The 13,447-nt window shown below is 41.3% G+C and overlaps 1 protein-coding gene across 11 annotated transcripts in view; it reads right to left on the bottom strand.

Annotated features, from left to right (window-relative positions):
- BICD1 (BICD cargo adaptor 1) overlaps positions 1 to 13,447 on the bottom strand; it is a 157,665-nt gene that overhangs the window by 26,911 nt on the left and 117,307 nt on the right. For all 11 annotated transcript variants that reach the window (XR_014943786.1, XR_014943784.1, XM_015866227.2 and 8 more), the window contains exons 4-6: positions 11,426 to 11,863; positions 6,534 to 7,628; positions 125 to 276 (exon numbers count right to left, since the gene is read on the bottom strand). Coding sequence is in view for 9 of the 11 variants with exons in the window: in XM_015866227.2 (XP_015721713.1) it covers positions 125 to 276; positions 6,534 to 7,628; positions 11,426 to 11,863 (1,685 nt within the window). In the remaining 2 variants the exon portion in view is untranslated. The remainder of the gene's footprint in view (positions 1 to 124; positions 277 to 6,533; positions 7,629 to 11,425; positions 11,864 to 13,447) is intronic.

The following is a 13,447-nucleotide window of genomic DNA, read 5'->3' as shown; positions in this document are numbered from 1 at the left end:
TGACCTTGCAGAAAATCATTTCTATTTCTCCTCCTAAGCACCCAACATACACAGCTAAGCCTGCTCCCAATTAGCACACTTACTTTTACATTGTTGAGGCAGATGGTGAAATCACTTCCCTTACCTGGTTGCAAACATCGCTCTCAGGGATGAGAAGGTTGCCGCATCCTCCTTCAAAGCCTTCAGTTCATTTCGTAGTTTGGTCATGGTTTCAGTCACCATAGCTTTTTCATTTTCGTATTTATTCTTCAGATTGGCTAATGCCACTTCAGCTGTCTGAAAACACAGACAAGGACATTTGCTTATCACACAGTTATCTGATAACAGCTAAGATGGTGCCCTTTAATGCTGCCTTTAAGCTGTACTCCAGGTGTGTCCAATCCACAGCCTGTGGCCTGCACATGGCCTGGCCTAGCTCATCCTGTGTTATTTTTTCACTTCATTTAGGGTAGAATAAATTGCACTGCTGAAATTGCATTTCAGCAATTACTTTCCCCTGTTGATCCCGTGAGTTCTCCAGCCACCAGAATGGGAGAGAATTGTAGAACAGCATTATTTTAAAGCAGCAAGGAAGGGAATGTGAAATAGATGCTAATGATCAAACAGTTAGAAACCTATTTTAAAGTCAGTTTTCTGGAACTTGCTGGATTTGTCACTAACAACGTCTCTTAACCAAATATTTACGTCTGTGAAAACACAGTAATTCACACTTAGGGAAATGGCAAAGTTTCAGATGGCAAAACTAAAATTTTACCTCTTTTTTTTTTTTTTTTTTTTTTTTTCCACAACTGTGTACTCAACAATAAAGTTATCTCCACTTTCACACTACTTTATATTGAGAGATCCTTAAAAATCCCCAGCAACTACTTGTACTTGTACAGGTATTTGCTCAAAGTCTTCCCATATCAAAGTTGAAATCCTCAGCAACTGATTAAAAAAATAACAAATAAACAAAAAACCAGTAACAACAAAACACTCAGGGATATATTCAAATAAATGTGGCTTTATCATCCCCACTGACATATGCTGTGGTATAATGTATGATGCTCAACACCACCCTGTGCCCTGTCAGGACAAAGCAGAAATCATCAGCTTTCTGCATTTTCAGGCATGAGTAAAAACATACATGTAAATTAACATGGAGAAGAAAGATTAATAATGTTTAATAAAGCTTTTTTAAAGGGAAATGCAGACATAGTGAGTCGAGGGACAAATTCCTACTTAACAAGCATGATTAAATCAGATTTACTCACAAATCTTCAGGTCTCTAATGAGGCAGAAATGAGAGCAGCGCTAGGATTTATAGGTCAAACTAAGTTTGGCCCCAAAGCTGGAATTCAAAGGTCTTTGTTATACAAGAGAAATCCAGTGTCCGGTTCTTTATATATGACAGTTCAAATACAGAATTAATGTAGAGATTTTTTTCCTTTCCTTAGGAATGAAAATGACTAAAAGATATGTTTCCTTCCACCTAATGTGAGAATCCTCAAAAAATAAGATTCGTTTAACTGTTTCAGCATTGGGAATACGTATTCCCTGTAAACCCAGTATTTCCACATATCATGGAAACTGTGTGCAAGTACTAGACTGAAACAGTTAAAGGAAATCAGTCCCTTTCCATCTTGAACTTCCAGTTACTCTTCACAAGCAAAATTCTCTCCCTGTCCTAGTAGAGACTGAAGGGGAAAGTATCCTGTACCAGAGAATTTCATGAAGAGCTGTGAAGAATGGATGGCACAAGTTCAGTATCAACAAAGTATACAAAACTAAGAAAAATGTGTTTTTAGTAGGCAAGATAAAGAAAGGAGAAAAAAGCAGGGAGGGATTCTGCTAGAAACCTGAAGCCAGGCAGCCAGGGACAACAAAGCAGAAGGGCATCGCTTTCAAGCAACGCTCATCTCTCTCCGTCAGTCCTCACAAGAGCTGGTGGGCTTCAGACTGTGCACATCTCAGGTTACCCAGAGCTCATCAGTTTGGGACCTGGATGCTGACCAAAGCTGACTGCTATCAGACTCCTCGGCTCTAAGGATGTGAAGTAGCTAAGTCAATCTATATTGGCTAGCTGCCACTGAAAGAATAATTACCCAGCTTTTCCCCAACCATACCTTTTGCACGCCGGATGGTTTTCTTCTCTGCTTGCAGTGAGTTGGTCTGGGGAGCCAAGAAGGCAGAAAATGAGCCTGAGGTACCTCAGAGTCAGGATGTGCAACAAGGAGCATGGATGAGGAGAAAAAAGGCAATTGGATGCCCTCTTTCAGAGGTACCCAAGCATCTGGTCCCCTCCATTGCACTGCTAGGCATGCCCAGGAACATAGCCAACTGAAGCCACAGCTTCATGTTGTGCTTCTTCCAGCAGCAAAAGTAGCAAAAAATTGTTTGCTTTTCCTCACTGCCAATCTCCAAGACTACATCTAATGAATCATGTTGGTTTCCATGCCCTTCCTTATCCTGACAGAAGAGAAGCGTGCCCAAATTCAGCTTCCTAAAGGTTGCCTTCAAGAAACCTGTGAACAAACCTCATTTTCTCTATATTCCATATCCTAGGAAGACTCACTCTCATTTACTTTATATAAAGAGTAGAAAAAGCAAACCAAGTGAAAAAAAAATAGCTGCAAAAAGAATATTAACTGCTACAGTGGTAGGTACAAGAAGGGATAACAGCCACCCGCCATTTGAGCGCAGAAATCAAATGTGGTACTCAATCTTTCCACCAGCCTCACTGGACAAAATCCACTGCACAATGTCTGTATGACATCTGAGCTTTTGTGTATGGATCAGATGTTGCATATCCGGGGTAATTCAATTATGTCTTCTGAACTTTACAGGTATCTCAGTTATGGAAGCTGCAAGCATCACAGTTACTGTCAATACAAACGTGAAGGTCTTGCTGACTCAGCTCCTTCCCATGCAACTATTTACTTGCAAAAACATCCAATCATTTTTCAACTGGAATTTAAATTAAATTTCTCTCATAGGCAGCTCTGCTTTCTGTATGTTGTTAGAGACCAAAATCAAAACCACAATTGAACTAGTCCCAAAAGGTATTATATAATTAATTTCATATTACTTTACAATTTATTCTCCTTGTTAATGCTAAAGCTACTTGGGTTTGCTCCACTAAACTGGTGCTGACATAGCAATTATGGCTACAAATAGACACATACATCACGACGAAATAAAGCAAGCAAGCCAACAAGATGTTGTGACTTCCTATCTCGAACTGTTGATTTGTTTAATAATCAGTTTCCTAGGCCTTAAGTTTGCAGAGTCCTATAGCAAATCTCAGCTTCTTTTCCGGGTTACAGTGTTCGCTGTCTTCTACTTCTGGCCCAGCCTAACACTAAAATGTTGATTTGAAAATGTTTTGAAAGAAAACATAGCTAGAATAAAAAGACTTTAGAATTAGATATTGCCAAATGAGTTGAGCTAGGCAATGGGTTGTCAGGTACAAACATTTACTGCATGCTGTTAAGGATTTAAAAGCTCTGACTGCACTGCCACACTGCTGGGCCCACTGAAACAGAAGGAGAAAGAGAGAGCCCTTCAGTGATTTCCTGCAACTGGGTAACTTACTGTGAAGAGAAGTGAACACAGCTCAGGTTCGTTGCTTTTTTCTTCTGCTGAACCATGTGTCTCTGTACCTAGATAACACAGGATGGCAGCACGCAGCAACGTAGCATATGGCTGGGAAAGCTGTTCATTTACGTGATGCCGCAATACTTGAGGTGGTCACGAGATGGCACCAAAGCTTCCCTGATTAAGGGTGTGAGTTCGTTATCGATAAACACCTCCGAATACAAGATCCAGGGCTCTGCTGCTGATCTCCCCATCCAGATCTGAACGGTGGAACGCTCTAGGAAGACACTGCCATTTTTCAGTGTATTTGATTGTGCTCATTTTGCTTTCTGGCATTATTCAAACCAGAAAATCACCTCAATATCCTTGCTGGTTGCACTACCAGCACAATCACAGCTCTTTGTGGCAGCATTTCCACAAAGCAGGCCAGGAGCTGAGCTGGCACCTGTGGCAGCTGGGACACAGAATCACTGAATCACAGAATGACCCGGGTTGGAAGGGACCTCAAGGATCATGTAGTTCCAACCCCCCTGCTTGGCAGGGCCACCAAACATATGCCTTTACTAGATCAGGTTGCCCAGGGCCCCATCCAACCTGGTCTTGAACACCTCCAAGGACAAGAGGGGACACATCCAGCTGCTCAGCTCAATGCCCCCACCAGAGCCCCCAGTGCTCCTCTGAGCATTTGCAGTGCCTCAGAGCACAACATACAGCATGAAAAGACATAACTGCATGAAAACATCAGCTTCACTGGCCTTGTTTAGCTTGTAGAAGAAAAGGATCTGGGGAGACTTCCAGCACTTGAAGGGATTTTATGAGAGGAAAGGAGACTGACTTTTTGTACAGTCTAATAATGAAAGGGTAAGGGAGAATGGCTTTAAACTAAAAAGGGGAACGTTCAGGTTAGATGTTAAGAAGAAATTCTGTACTTAGAGGGCAGTGAGGCCCTGGCACAGCTGCCCAGGGAGCTGTAGATGCCCCATCCCTGGAGATGCTCAGGGCCAGGCTGGATGGGACCCTGGGCAGCCCAAGCTGCTGGGTGGTAGCCCTGCCAATGGCAGGGGGTTGGGGCTGGGTGGGCTTTAAGGTCCCTTCCAACCCAAACCATTTCATGATTCTACGATGCTCTTTTGTGGCTTTAGAGAAAATGCAAAAACCCGAACCAGATGTCCTCTGTAGGCTCATCTAAACAGAACAAACTGAGGAAAAATATTCCCAACCATTTGTGCTTAAAAGCTTTGTTTTGGAGGGAGGAACTCAAGGGAATTAATCTTGACTCACATTTCCTGAATATGAGATGTGCTTTGGGTTCTTGGGACACATCAGCAGAGGCTGGTAGCACTGCTACAACACAGCAGAACTGTGAGAGGTAGATTATGGTTTTGCAGTGAAGTACCTCTGGTATGTGATGTAGGCCTTTGCTGTGGGTCCAACATTTCCTGTATGTAGTGTTGGCTTTTACTGAACCTCTCATGAAGCAGTGAAGCAGTCAGGTGAGTTGTTTCTCTTCCACTAGTTCAGTGAGCACTGACAGGGGTAGATCGTTTTAATTCCACCAGTGGGGAGTTTTGACATGGGTAGGATCGAGTAGAGGAACAAGATAAGACAGGTGTGCAGGGAGGAGGGAGAGCCAAGTACAGGACAGAGTGAACGTGCTCTGAGAAACATTGCCCTCCTGTTTCATGGTACAGTACATCAAAAACAACAGGTCGGTAACCGCTTTATGTGGAAATATATCAGAGCAACAGCGATGGGGAGATCGTGAGCCTGAGACGCTCAACCAGTGAGTGAGCACCAGGAGTTTAGCGTTGGGTTTAATGGATATAATGGGATGGATCTCACTGACTGGCCTGCAATTTCTCCCCTACCAACAGTAATGATAATAAAAAACACTATAAAGAGAGTAGGACTTAGCAACATTCTTTTCTAGTATCACTAAATAAGTGATAGCTCTATGCTAATGAAAAAAGTCTTTAATTTGGAACCTAAAGCCACATACTTCAATTACATCTTAATTACATGGAAAATCCTCCTATAATTGCTCAGGGTTATTATTGCTTTGCTAGGCATGGTACTTGATTAATTGAATTAATGTTTAATGTGTTGTGTTGCAGAGAGGGAGGAAATGCTATAAAAGACTCAACATACATTGAAATATAGCTGCAATTTAAAAATCCCCAGTACTGAGAAATGAAGTTGCAGATCCAAACATCAATTACATTTGAATCTTAACTTCAGATTACCTGACTATTGGAAATTTTAACACAGAAATCCTATCACTGTCATTGGAAAATGGGATCCCACTCCATTAGCCAGCACTTGTGCCCCCATGTGGTGACCACAGCACTTTCAAAGATGGGAAAAGCCCTGGGCGACTGTCCTTGCAGCCTCTTACATTCAGACTTAATTTGGAGCATAAGGGGACTAACTGTAGTAAATACAATTTCATGCTTACACACAACTTCTAAATTGCTTGCAGACCTGGAATCTATTAATCACATCAATGCAAAAAAGTTATAAGAATAAAACATAAATCTTTCTAAAAATTGCCAGCGACCTGTAAAGAAAATTACTCTGCATTTCACCCTGTGTTTTATCACAGAAATGTCCAGCTTCTGTTCAGTCCAAAGTGACCGCTCACTCTTTCACATCTGCCATTCTCCTCCTGAGGTGTGCTTTAGCTTTGCAATATTTGTTTGAAATGCCCTTAAATTTGCTGGTGGGCATTCAAGATTTGTGGGCCTGTTGAGTGCTATAGAGAAGAACAGGTGCTAGAAAACACAGAGCTGAAAAGCTTAGGGGTGTTAGGGCAGAAAGGCCTTCCCTCACTGTGATACAGTGAAAGGCTCGGTAACCTGTGAGTGAAACCTCTCCTCCAAAAATTTCTTGAGAAAGCTTGCCAAGTGACCTGTATAAATAACAGACACTCCCGACCGCCTGTTTTATTGGCACCTTACCTGCTTGTTGGCTTTCAGCACTGCTCTCAGGGTTGCTATCTGCTCCCGCTTCGTACTCAGGAGGGATTTCAGTTTCAGAATCTCTTCCATTAAGGCCTCCTTGTCTTTATCAATCATGGGTGCCAGCTCTCGGGCTGCAGCACGCTGACGCGACAGCTGCAGTGACCGATCTACAGCTTTCTGCAAATGCTTGATTTGGTCCCTTATTATGGCATTGAGGTTGTAGATGTTCATTGGCTCTTTGCGAATGTCACTGCTGTCGGAGACCGGGGAGGAAGGAGGGGCAGTGATGACAGGGGAAATTGTAGGTGTTTTCGTTGGGCTTTGATCCTTGCCAGGCTCTGCGGCCTCTTTTGTCACCTGCTCAGTCGGAGTCCTGGCTTCTACAGGTGATGCCATTCCCCTTCTGGCAAGCCGCGGGGAAAGAAGACCCCGTGGGTCATCCGGGCCTTTCAGGCTGCCACTGCGGGTAACTCTGCTCTGCCTGTAATAGTCCAACATGACCCTGTTAGGAGTCTCATTGTTGCACAGGCAGACGTGATGGTAGAGCTGAGCCAGCTCCTCACTAAACGTTACCAGCTCGTCTTGGGCGGTGTTGAGGGTATTGTGGTTTTCATTCGCTATGCTTGTCATCCTTTGCAATTCCTTTTCCATGTGCACCATCTTTTCCTGGCTTTCCTTGGTTGACTTCTCTAGGCTTGTCACCTGTTCATCATAAGTCTGGATTCTGCTCTCATACTTGGCCTTCTCTTCAGTGTAGTTTTCCACAGAATTATTATATTTCTCCTTTAAGGCTTTGATTTCTGCTTTAAGGTCTATCACTTCCGTAACAGCTACTTTGTATTTACATTCTAGGATCTCCAAACCATTGATGTCCACTTCGTAGTCATGTGCTTCCTCACTGGGGTCTCGCCCCTTCTCACAGTCATGCTCTGCTTTCAGCTCCTTGTTGCTCTGCAGACCCCTCATGGCGTTGACGTGCTCTGTAAGCCTGTGGACTCGCTCATGTTGTTCAGTCAGGGCTCCTTTGGTGTGCTCCAGCTGCGTCTGAGATTCCTGCAGGTTGGCCAGGAGAATGGCCTTTTCTCTTTCCACCTGCAACAGAGGCAAAGTAAAACACCCGGCATCTTGTCCTACCTGTGTTTTTCTGCTCAACACCAAACATTTGCCAGACACATTCACTACATCCACTCCCACACTCTGCATATACATCATGAGGGGTTCCAAAAGACATAATATTGAATGTATACCCCTAAATCATAAAACTGTGCTACCATTTGCAGCATTGTTAGGTCACAATTTTACACATTGCTCACTGAAGAATGAGTGCCCAAGCACTAAGGGTAGTCAGCAAGAGTAATGATACTGGATTGATCAAGACGTATGTTCTCTGAAATTTAATAGGCGTAACTGCATCATTGTAACTAACAGTCCACTGATTCTGACCTAGTAAGTTCCTCACTGAATATCCACAGAGAAATAAGGATGTTGAAAAGAAGAAGAGGTCCTGGAGGACCCTTTTTGAAGTTTGAATACACCACATCTTAAAGCAAGCAAGCAAGAAAAACGTAATGTTTGATCTGCTCAGATGTTCATTACTTATGATAATAGCTCTGAATGAATCTCTTTATAATTTTAGCACAGTACTCCAACTTCTTTTTACTTTTATTTTCTCTGCCTTTTTCCTTTTCTGAGCTGTGAATTGGGAAGCAGATGATACAGGATGCTTCTTGCTCTCATGGCTTCTGCAGTAGGATCCAGAGCCTATTAGGCTGACTGCTCTTTCTCTCTCACTGCTGTGGTATTTCAGCCCAATGTTTATACACGCAGACAAAATGTCGTGTTCCACACTTCCACTGTGAGTGGCTGAATTGCTAATTCAGAGAAATCAAAGCTGTCCCTTCTGAAGGGCCCTTCAAAAAGCACTGCCTTCTCTATCAGCATCCCTCCAGGCAGCATTTGGAAGAGTCAAAACAGCCACCATGAAACTCAGTGACGGAAGAGCAAAGCCTTTTAGATACTCTGAGGATAGCAACACCATCTCACAAAATGTTCCAAGCAGTGGTTCAAACTCCTATTATCTCATACCAAGGATTTCAAGCAGTGGCTGCTGCTCAGAAATACCAAAGTATTAGACTTACGATGATCCCTTTGTTTTACAGACAGGCTTTCAAAACACGGTTTCAATTACAACCTGCAAGGGACTGCAGGTAAATATTGTAAGGATGAAAACAGAAGCCACATTAAAAACATCTCAAAATTGTCCTCATATATTATTTTTTATGTACAGGTGACTGATGACTCAAGAAGAAAAAACAGGGTGAAAGCTCATCATTATTTTATGATCCAAAAAATATTAGCCTCTTTAGATAAAGGCAGCTCCACGTAGGCACTGCATAGCCTGTGCTGTAGCACGGAGGAAGACAGCAGAGGGCAATGAGTACATCATCAATACAACCGTTGCCTACTTGCTGCCCCCATCTGCCTTTAGCCTGCATTACCAAAGAGCAGGCCTTCCATTAAGCACCTTGGTGTTAAAGAGGCACTCTGTTGCAGAGTCTGCCTAATTTCATCAGACAGAACTGAAACTGATGGATTATTGATCTCAGCCATCATGAAGAAAAACTACATCAGAGATAGTAGATACATTTATGGCCATTTTTCTGCTGAACGTAAATGGCTTGTGGGAACAAATACTTCTTTCAAACAGAAAGGATTGTTTCCAGAGAAAATACACAAATTTAAAACCCATCTGCCAGCCTGGACAGTAGGTGAAATGAAACACACAGACCTACTGAATTTTATTCATCCTAGTCCAGTAATTATGGATGAAGCTAATCCACTTCTGTTTGATGAACAATACGTGCTCCTACTTCCAAGGAGAAAAGAACAAAGCTCCAACTGCACTTGGAGTACTCCTTCTGAATAGTAATAGCTCTGCTGTTTCTAAGGTCAGAAACTGTATTTCATGTTTGCGACCTATTTTTATTTCCACATAGAGGAAAATTCTGGGAATAGACTACCACATTTTTCAGTCAGTCTGTTTGTTTGTTGATGAAATTAGCAGCTGCAGAAATTATCCATGCCACAATCTTAAAGTGAAAATAAAAGCAATTCAAAAGCAGTTGTACCCATTTTGAAATGCACTCTTCCTTTCAAAGATCTCAGCTAGAGGAGACTTCCTTCCAATTTGTTTGATAGTCTGCAGTACTGAAAGCCAATTTTATCATTGCTATTTATCGTTTATCTCTTCTAGGAGCCAACACAGAACACAGCGCTAGCATCCCAAAGTTGCAAGAGGAACTTAGCCTATCACGCTAGCTCTTCTGGTACATGTTTCTTTTTGAGCTTGCGGAGTGAAAAACTTGCCACAAACAGGTACAAAAGGGAAATATTTGATTCTCTCAAAAAAGGAGCCCGCTCTCCTAATGACATAAGCATACTTCCCAAGAGAGGGTCATCTTCAGAAGCTCTATCCATCACAGTACATCTTCTGTGAGTAAATGAGAGCAGCATATGCCAAATGTTGAGATATAACTGTTTGAATGCCACATGGCAAAGAAATTGCTAAGGAGGAAAAAAAAACCAATTTTCTTGAAGAATTACCTTTTGTCAGCTTGAACCCAATTAAATCTCCCATTTATTGTGGAGAAAATTTTTGGTGGAATTTTTCACAGTTAATTTGTGTGACTCAAGGTGAGTTGAGACAACCTAATAGAGCAGATGATTGCTTTAAAAAGAGAAAACATCAGCAGCTTGCAGCAAGCCTTCCCAGTATCTAAATAGAAGCATCCTGCTAGGCCTGTCTCTCTTTTTCAACCCTGTCAACATCCTTACAATGCTGAATGATGTTAAAGGCATTTTGTTCAAGTTTGCTGAGGCTCAACAAAACATTGAGACCAAAAAAGATGGTTGTATTTGTTTTCTAGGCTCCTTCTAGGGTCCTAGGGCAGCTAGTGAGCATCAGAAGGCTGACTGTATGTTAAGGAAGTATACAAAAAATAATGATGTTAAAATCAGAGGTGACAAAAAGCATTTGCAGTTACTTTCAAGTAGTTTGCTGATTCATCATGCTCAGTTTTCAATAAAACAAGACAAAACACAGACAGAAAGTTGTGTTTTTTTCATTTTCAAGCATATTTTGCTACGTATTTATTTTGCATTTACTTACTTGTAAATTATGGTTGAAAATAATTGAGATGCATATTAAAATGTGAATATTTAGAAGATTTTTTTCTGAAGCCAAATATTTCTTAGCACTGTATTTCTGAATGAAATCAAAAGGTACATGTAACACGCATATGTATATAACATGCATAAATGCATAGGAATATATCAATCTTTATTCAACTTAATATACGACCAAAATAAACATACAGATTCTATTGTAATACTGGAACAGTTCTTCTCAGTTGTTCGAGGAGCATTTGGACAATATTGTCAAACATAGGGTTTGGGTGCTGTGTGGATGCTTTGGTGGTGCTGTGTGGGTCCAGGAGCTGAGTTTGATGATCCTTGTGGGTCCCTTCCAACTTGGGATATTCTATGATTCTAACGCTAAATTAAAAGAAATGCTCCTCTCCTTTTGTTCTCTCTTGGTGCTCAAATCTTGTTCAAACTGCATTTATTGGTAAGTCTGTATTTCAGTGCTATTTCTTTTTCTAGATAGCTTTGGTCATACTGAAGAGTACTTGATTCCATTTGCAACCTCCCCTTACTAAACAGAAGAGAATCCAACTACCTGCAACTACAGTACCTACATTATTTCTCTTCTACCCATTAAACGTCAGCCAAGAACATCACTGAAGGAAGTTGAGGTCAGTGCAAAAGCTGGCAGTGGAGTACATATGCTGCGTATCCAAAAGCTTTAGGACATAAAATGAAACTCTTACCTGCATCAATTGCTGCTTCAGTTTCTGTATTTCTGATATGTTGAGCTCACTGAAGAGGTCAGAGACAGGGTGCAGAGATTCTCCTTTCCTACTCGTGGGAGTTCGGTAGTCACCATTAAGTTTCACAAGAGACCCATGGATATGTCCATTCATTTTGTCATCATTGTTGGGCTCACTTGTATCTTCTGCAAACTTTAATCCATCTACTGATATATTAATATGGTTATTGTACATACTATCATTGAGGTTGATGTACTGGGAAAGTTCCTTTCTCAGATTGTTCTTTTGCTCCCTTTCATTTTTTAAAGTTTCCAGAGCTTCCTCCAGCTGATGCTCAGCAATCTCCTTCAGCCGGATGGCATCTTCTAGCTGACTATTAAGCAATACTGTCTCCTCCTCAAATCGTTTAATCTCATGCTTTAAGCCTTCGTATTCAACCTGAATTAGACAAGACAAAGAACATTCATAATACTAAAACTTGAGTCATGAAAACCTGCCACTTATCAGCCCTGTTGAAATAAGTGCTACAGGAAATGCAACATGAAATACCACACATTGCCTGCAGCTGCAAAGAATTGTCCCCATAGAAAATGTGTGTAGAGTTCTGTTGAAGATTCCACTGCTCATTTTTTTCAGCATGAGAGAATCAGGGAACATTACAATTTTTTCTAACTACAGTTCTATAGTTGTTCTATAGTAACATGACTATAAACAGTGTGCTTAGGTGGCTCCAAAAGTACTGCCTCCTATTTATTTCCATGGAAACTAAAACAGATACAAAGAGCACAGTAACACTACTTGACAGAGCACATTCTCAGCTCCAAAACACTATCTTTCATCACAGACACCACCATTAGCTGTGCATTTTTGCCAGAAGTGAACATCAGGCTGCATACTGAGCTCATAAAAATCTGCACAGCCATCCAGAACACAGCTTGTCTTTCACTTTGCTGTCACTGCTCCTGAAACTCACCACCCATCACCTCACTGTGCTCACATCCCCTGTTTGGTCCCCATAAATATTCAGCAAGCACTGATGAATATCAGTGAGTGCCATTTTTTCCTCATGGAGGAATTCAGTGGCACATTTTTGCTTTATACGTACTTCCATGTCAGATGTCATTCTGCCAGACTGCCCCTCTGCTACCACCTGTCACACAGCAACAAAGTGTAATGGAATATTGTTGGGAAGGTTCAAGCTCTACTACTATAACAACAACAATCGCCTCTGAGATCGTGGGCCAACATAATAAAATATGTGGCATTACTCTTGGAGTAGCCCTCATACTTCATGCAGGTTTGCCTGTATTATGAATTACCATAAGCAACATTGGTATATCATGGTATGTATAGATCTGAGGTTATTGTAATCTGATTTATTAATGGCAAGTGCTCTGCAGATTACTTTGTACCTAAATACTTACCAGACGTAAAGTCATTCAGGCATGGATATTCTAAAGAGTCTGGATGTCTTCCTAGTGTTCAAAAATATTGAAGGAAGGGACAGAAACTGCAGGATAGTCTCAGCTCTCGGTGTTAAATGAGATTCTCCTTTATTCAACAGGTATTTAGTTTTAAGAATTAAACAGCAAACTATTCATACAATCCCTTTAAACTCTAAGATCCACTTTTTAATTTCTAAATGCCAAAAATTCTCCATACTGGATGAAACAATTTAATGGTTTGGTGAAAGAAGAAATACTGACCATATTCTCCCCACATTCCAGCATTTGGTTCCATTAAGAATGAAGTATTACAACAAATACAAACACTGGCAAACAGATTTTATTCTGTCAGAAACTAGGATGGCCTGTAAAGTGGTCTTTTCTATTTTTTTCCTGCAAAAAATGCCTTTTACAAGCTTGGTAAGGAAAAAATATATGCCTCCCTCAATGAGGGAATTTGCTGGCTTGGTAAATAACTCTGACACAAAAATGAGCTGCTAGAAATTCAGTGCTAGGAGCATGAAAGCCTGGGTCTTCATAAATAAGGGAACACCACACTCACTTACATTACCTGTGC

This window comes from Coturnix japonica, chromosome 1, assembly GCF_054131305.1.
Source record: "Coturnix japonica strain WE chromosome 1, WE-NBRP24, whole genome shotgun sequence".
Classification (NCBI taxonomy): Eukaryota; Metazoa; Chordata; class Aves; order Galliformes; family Phasianidae; genus Coturnix; species Coturnix japonica.
This window is presented reverse-complemented; position numbering and strand designations above follow the sequence as displayed.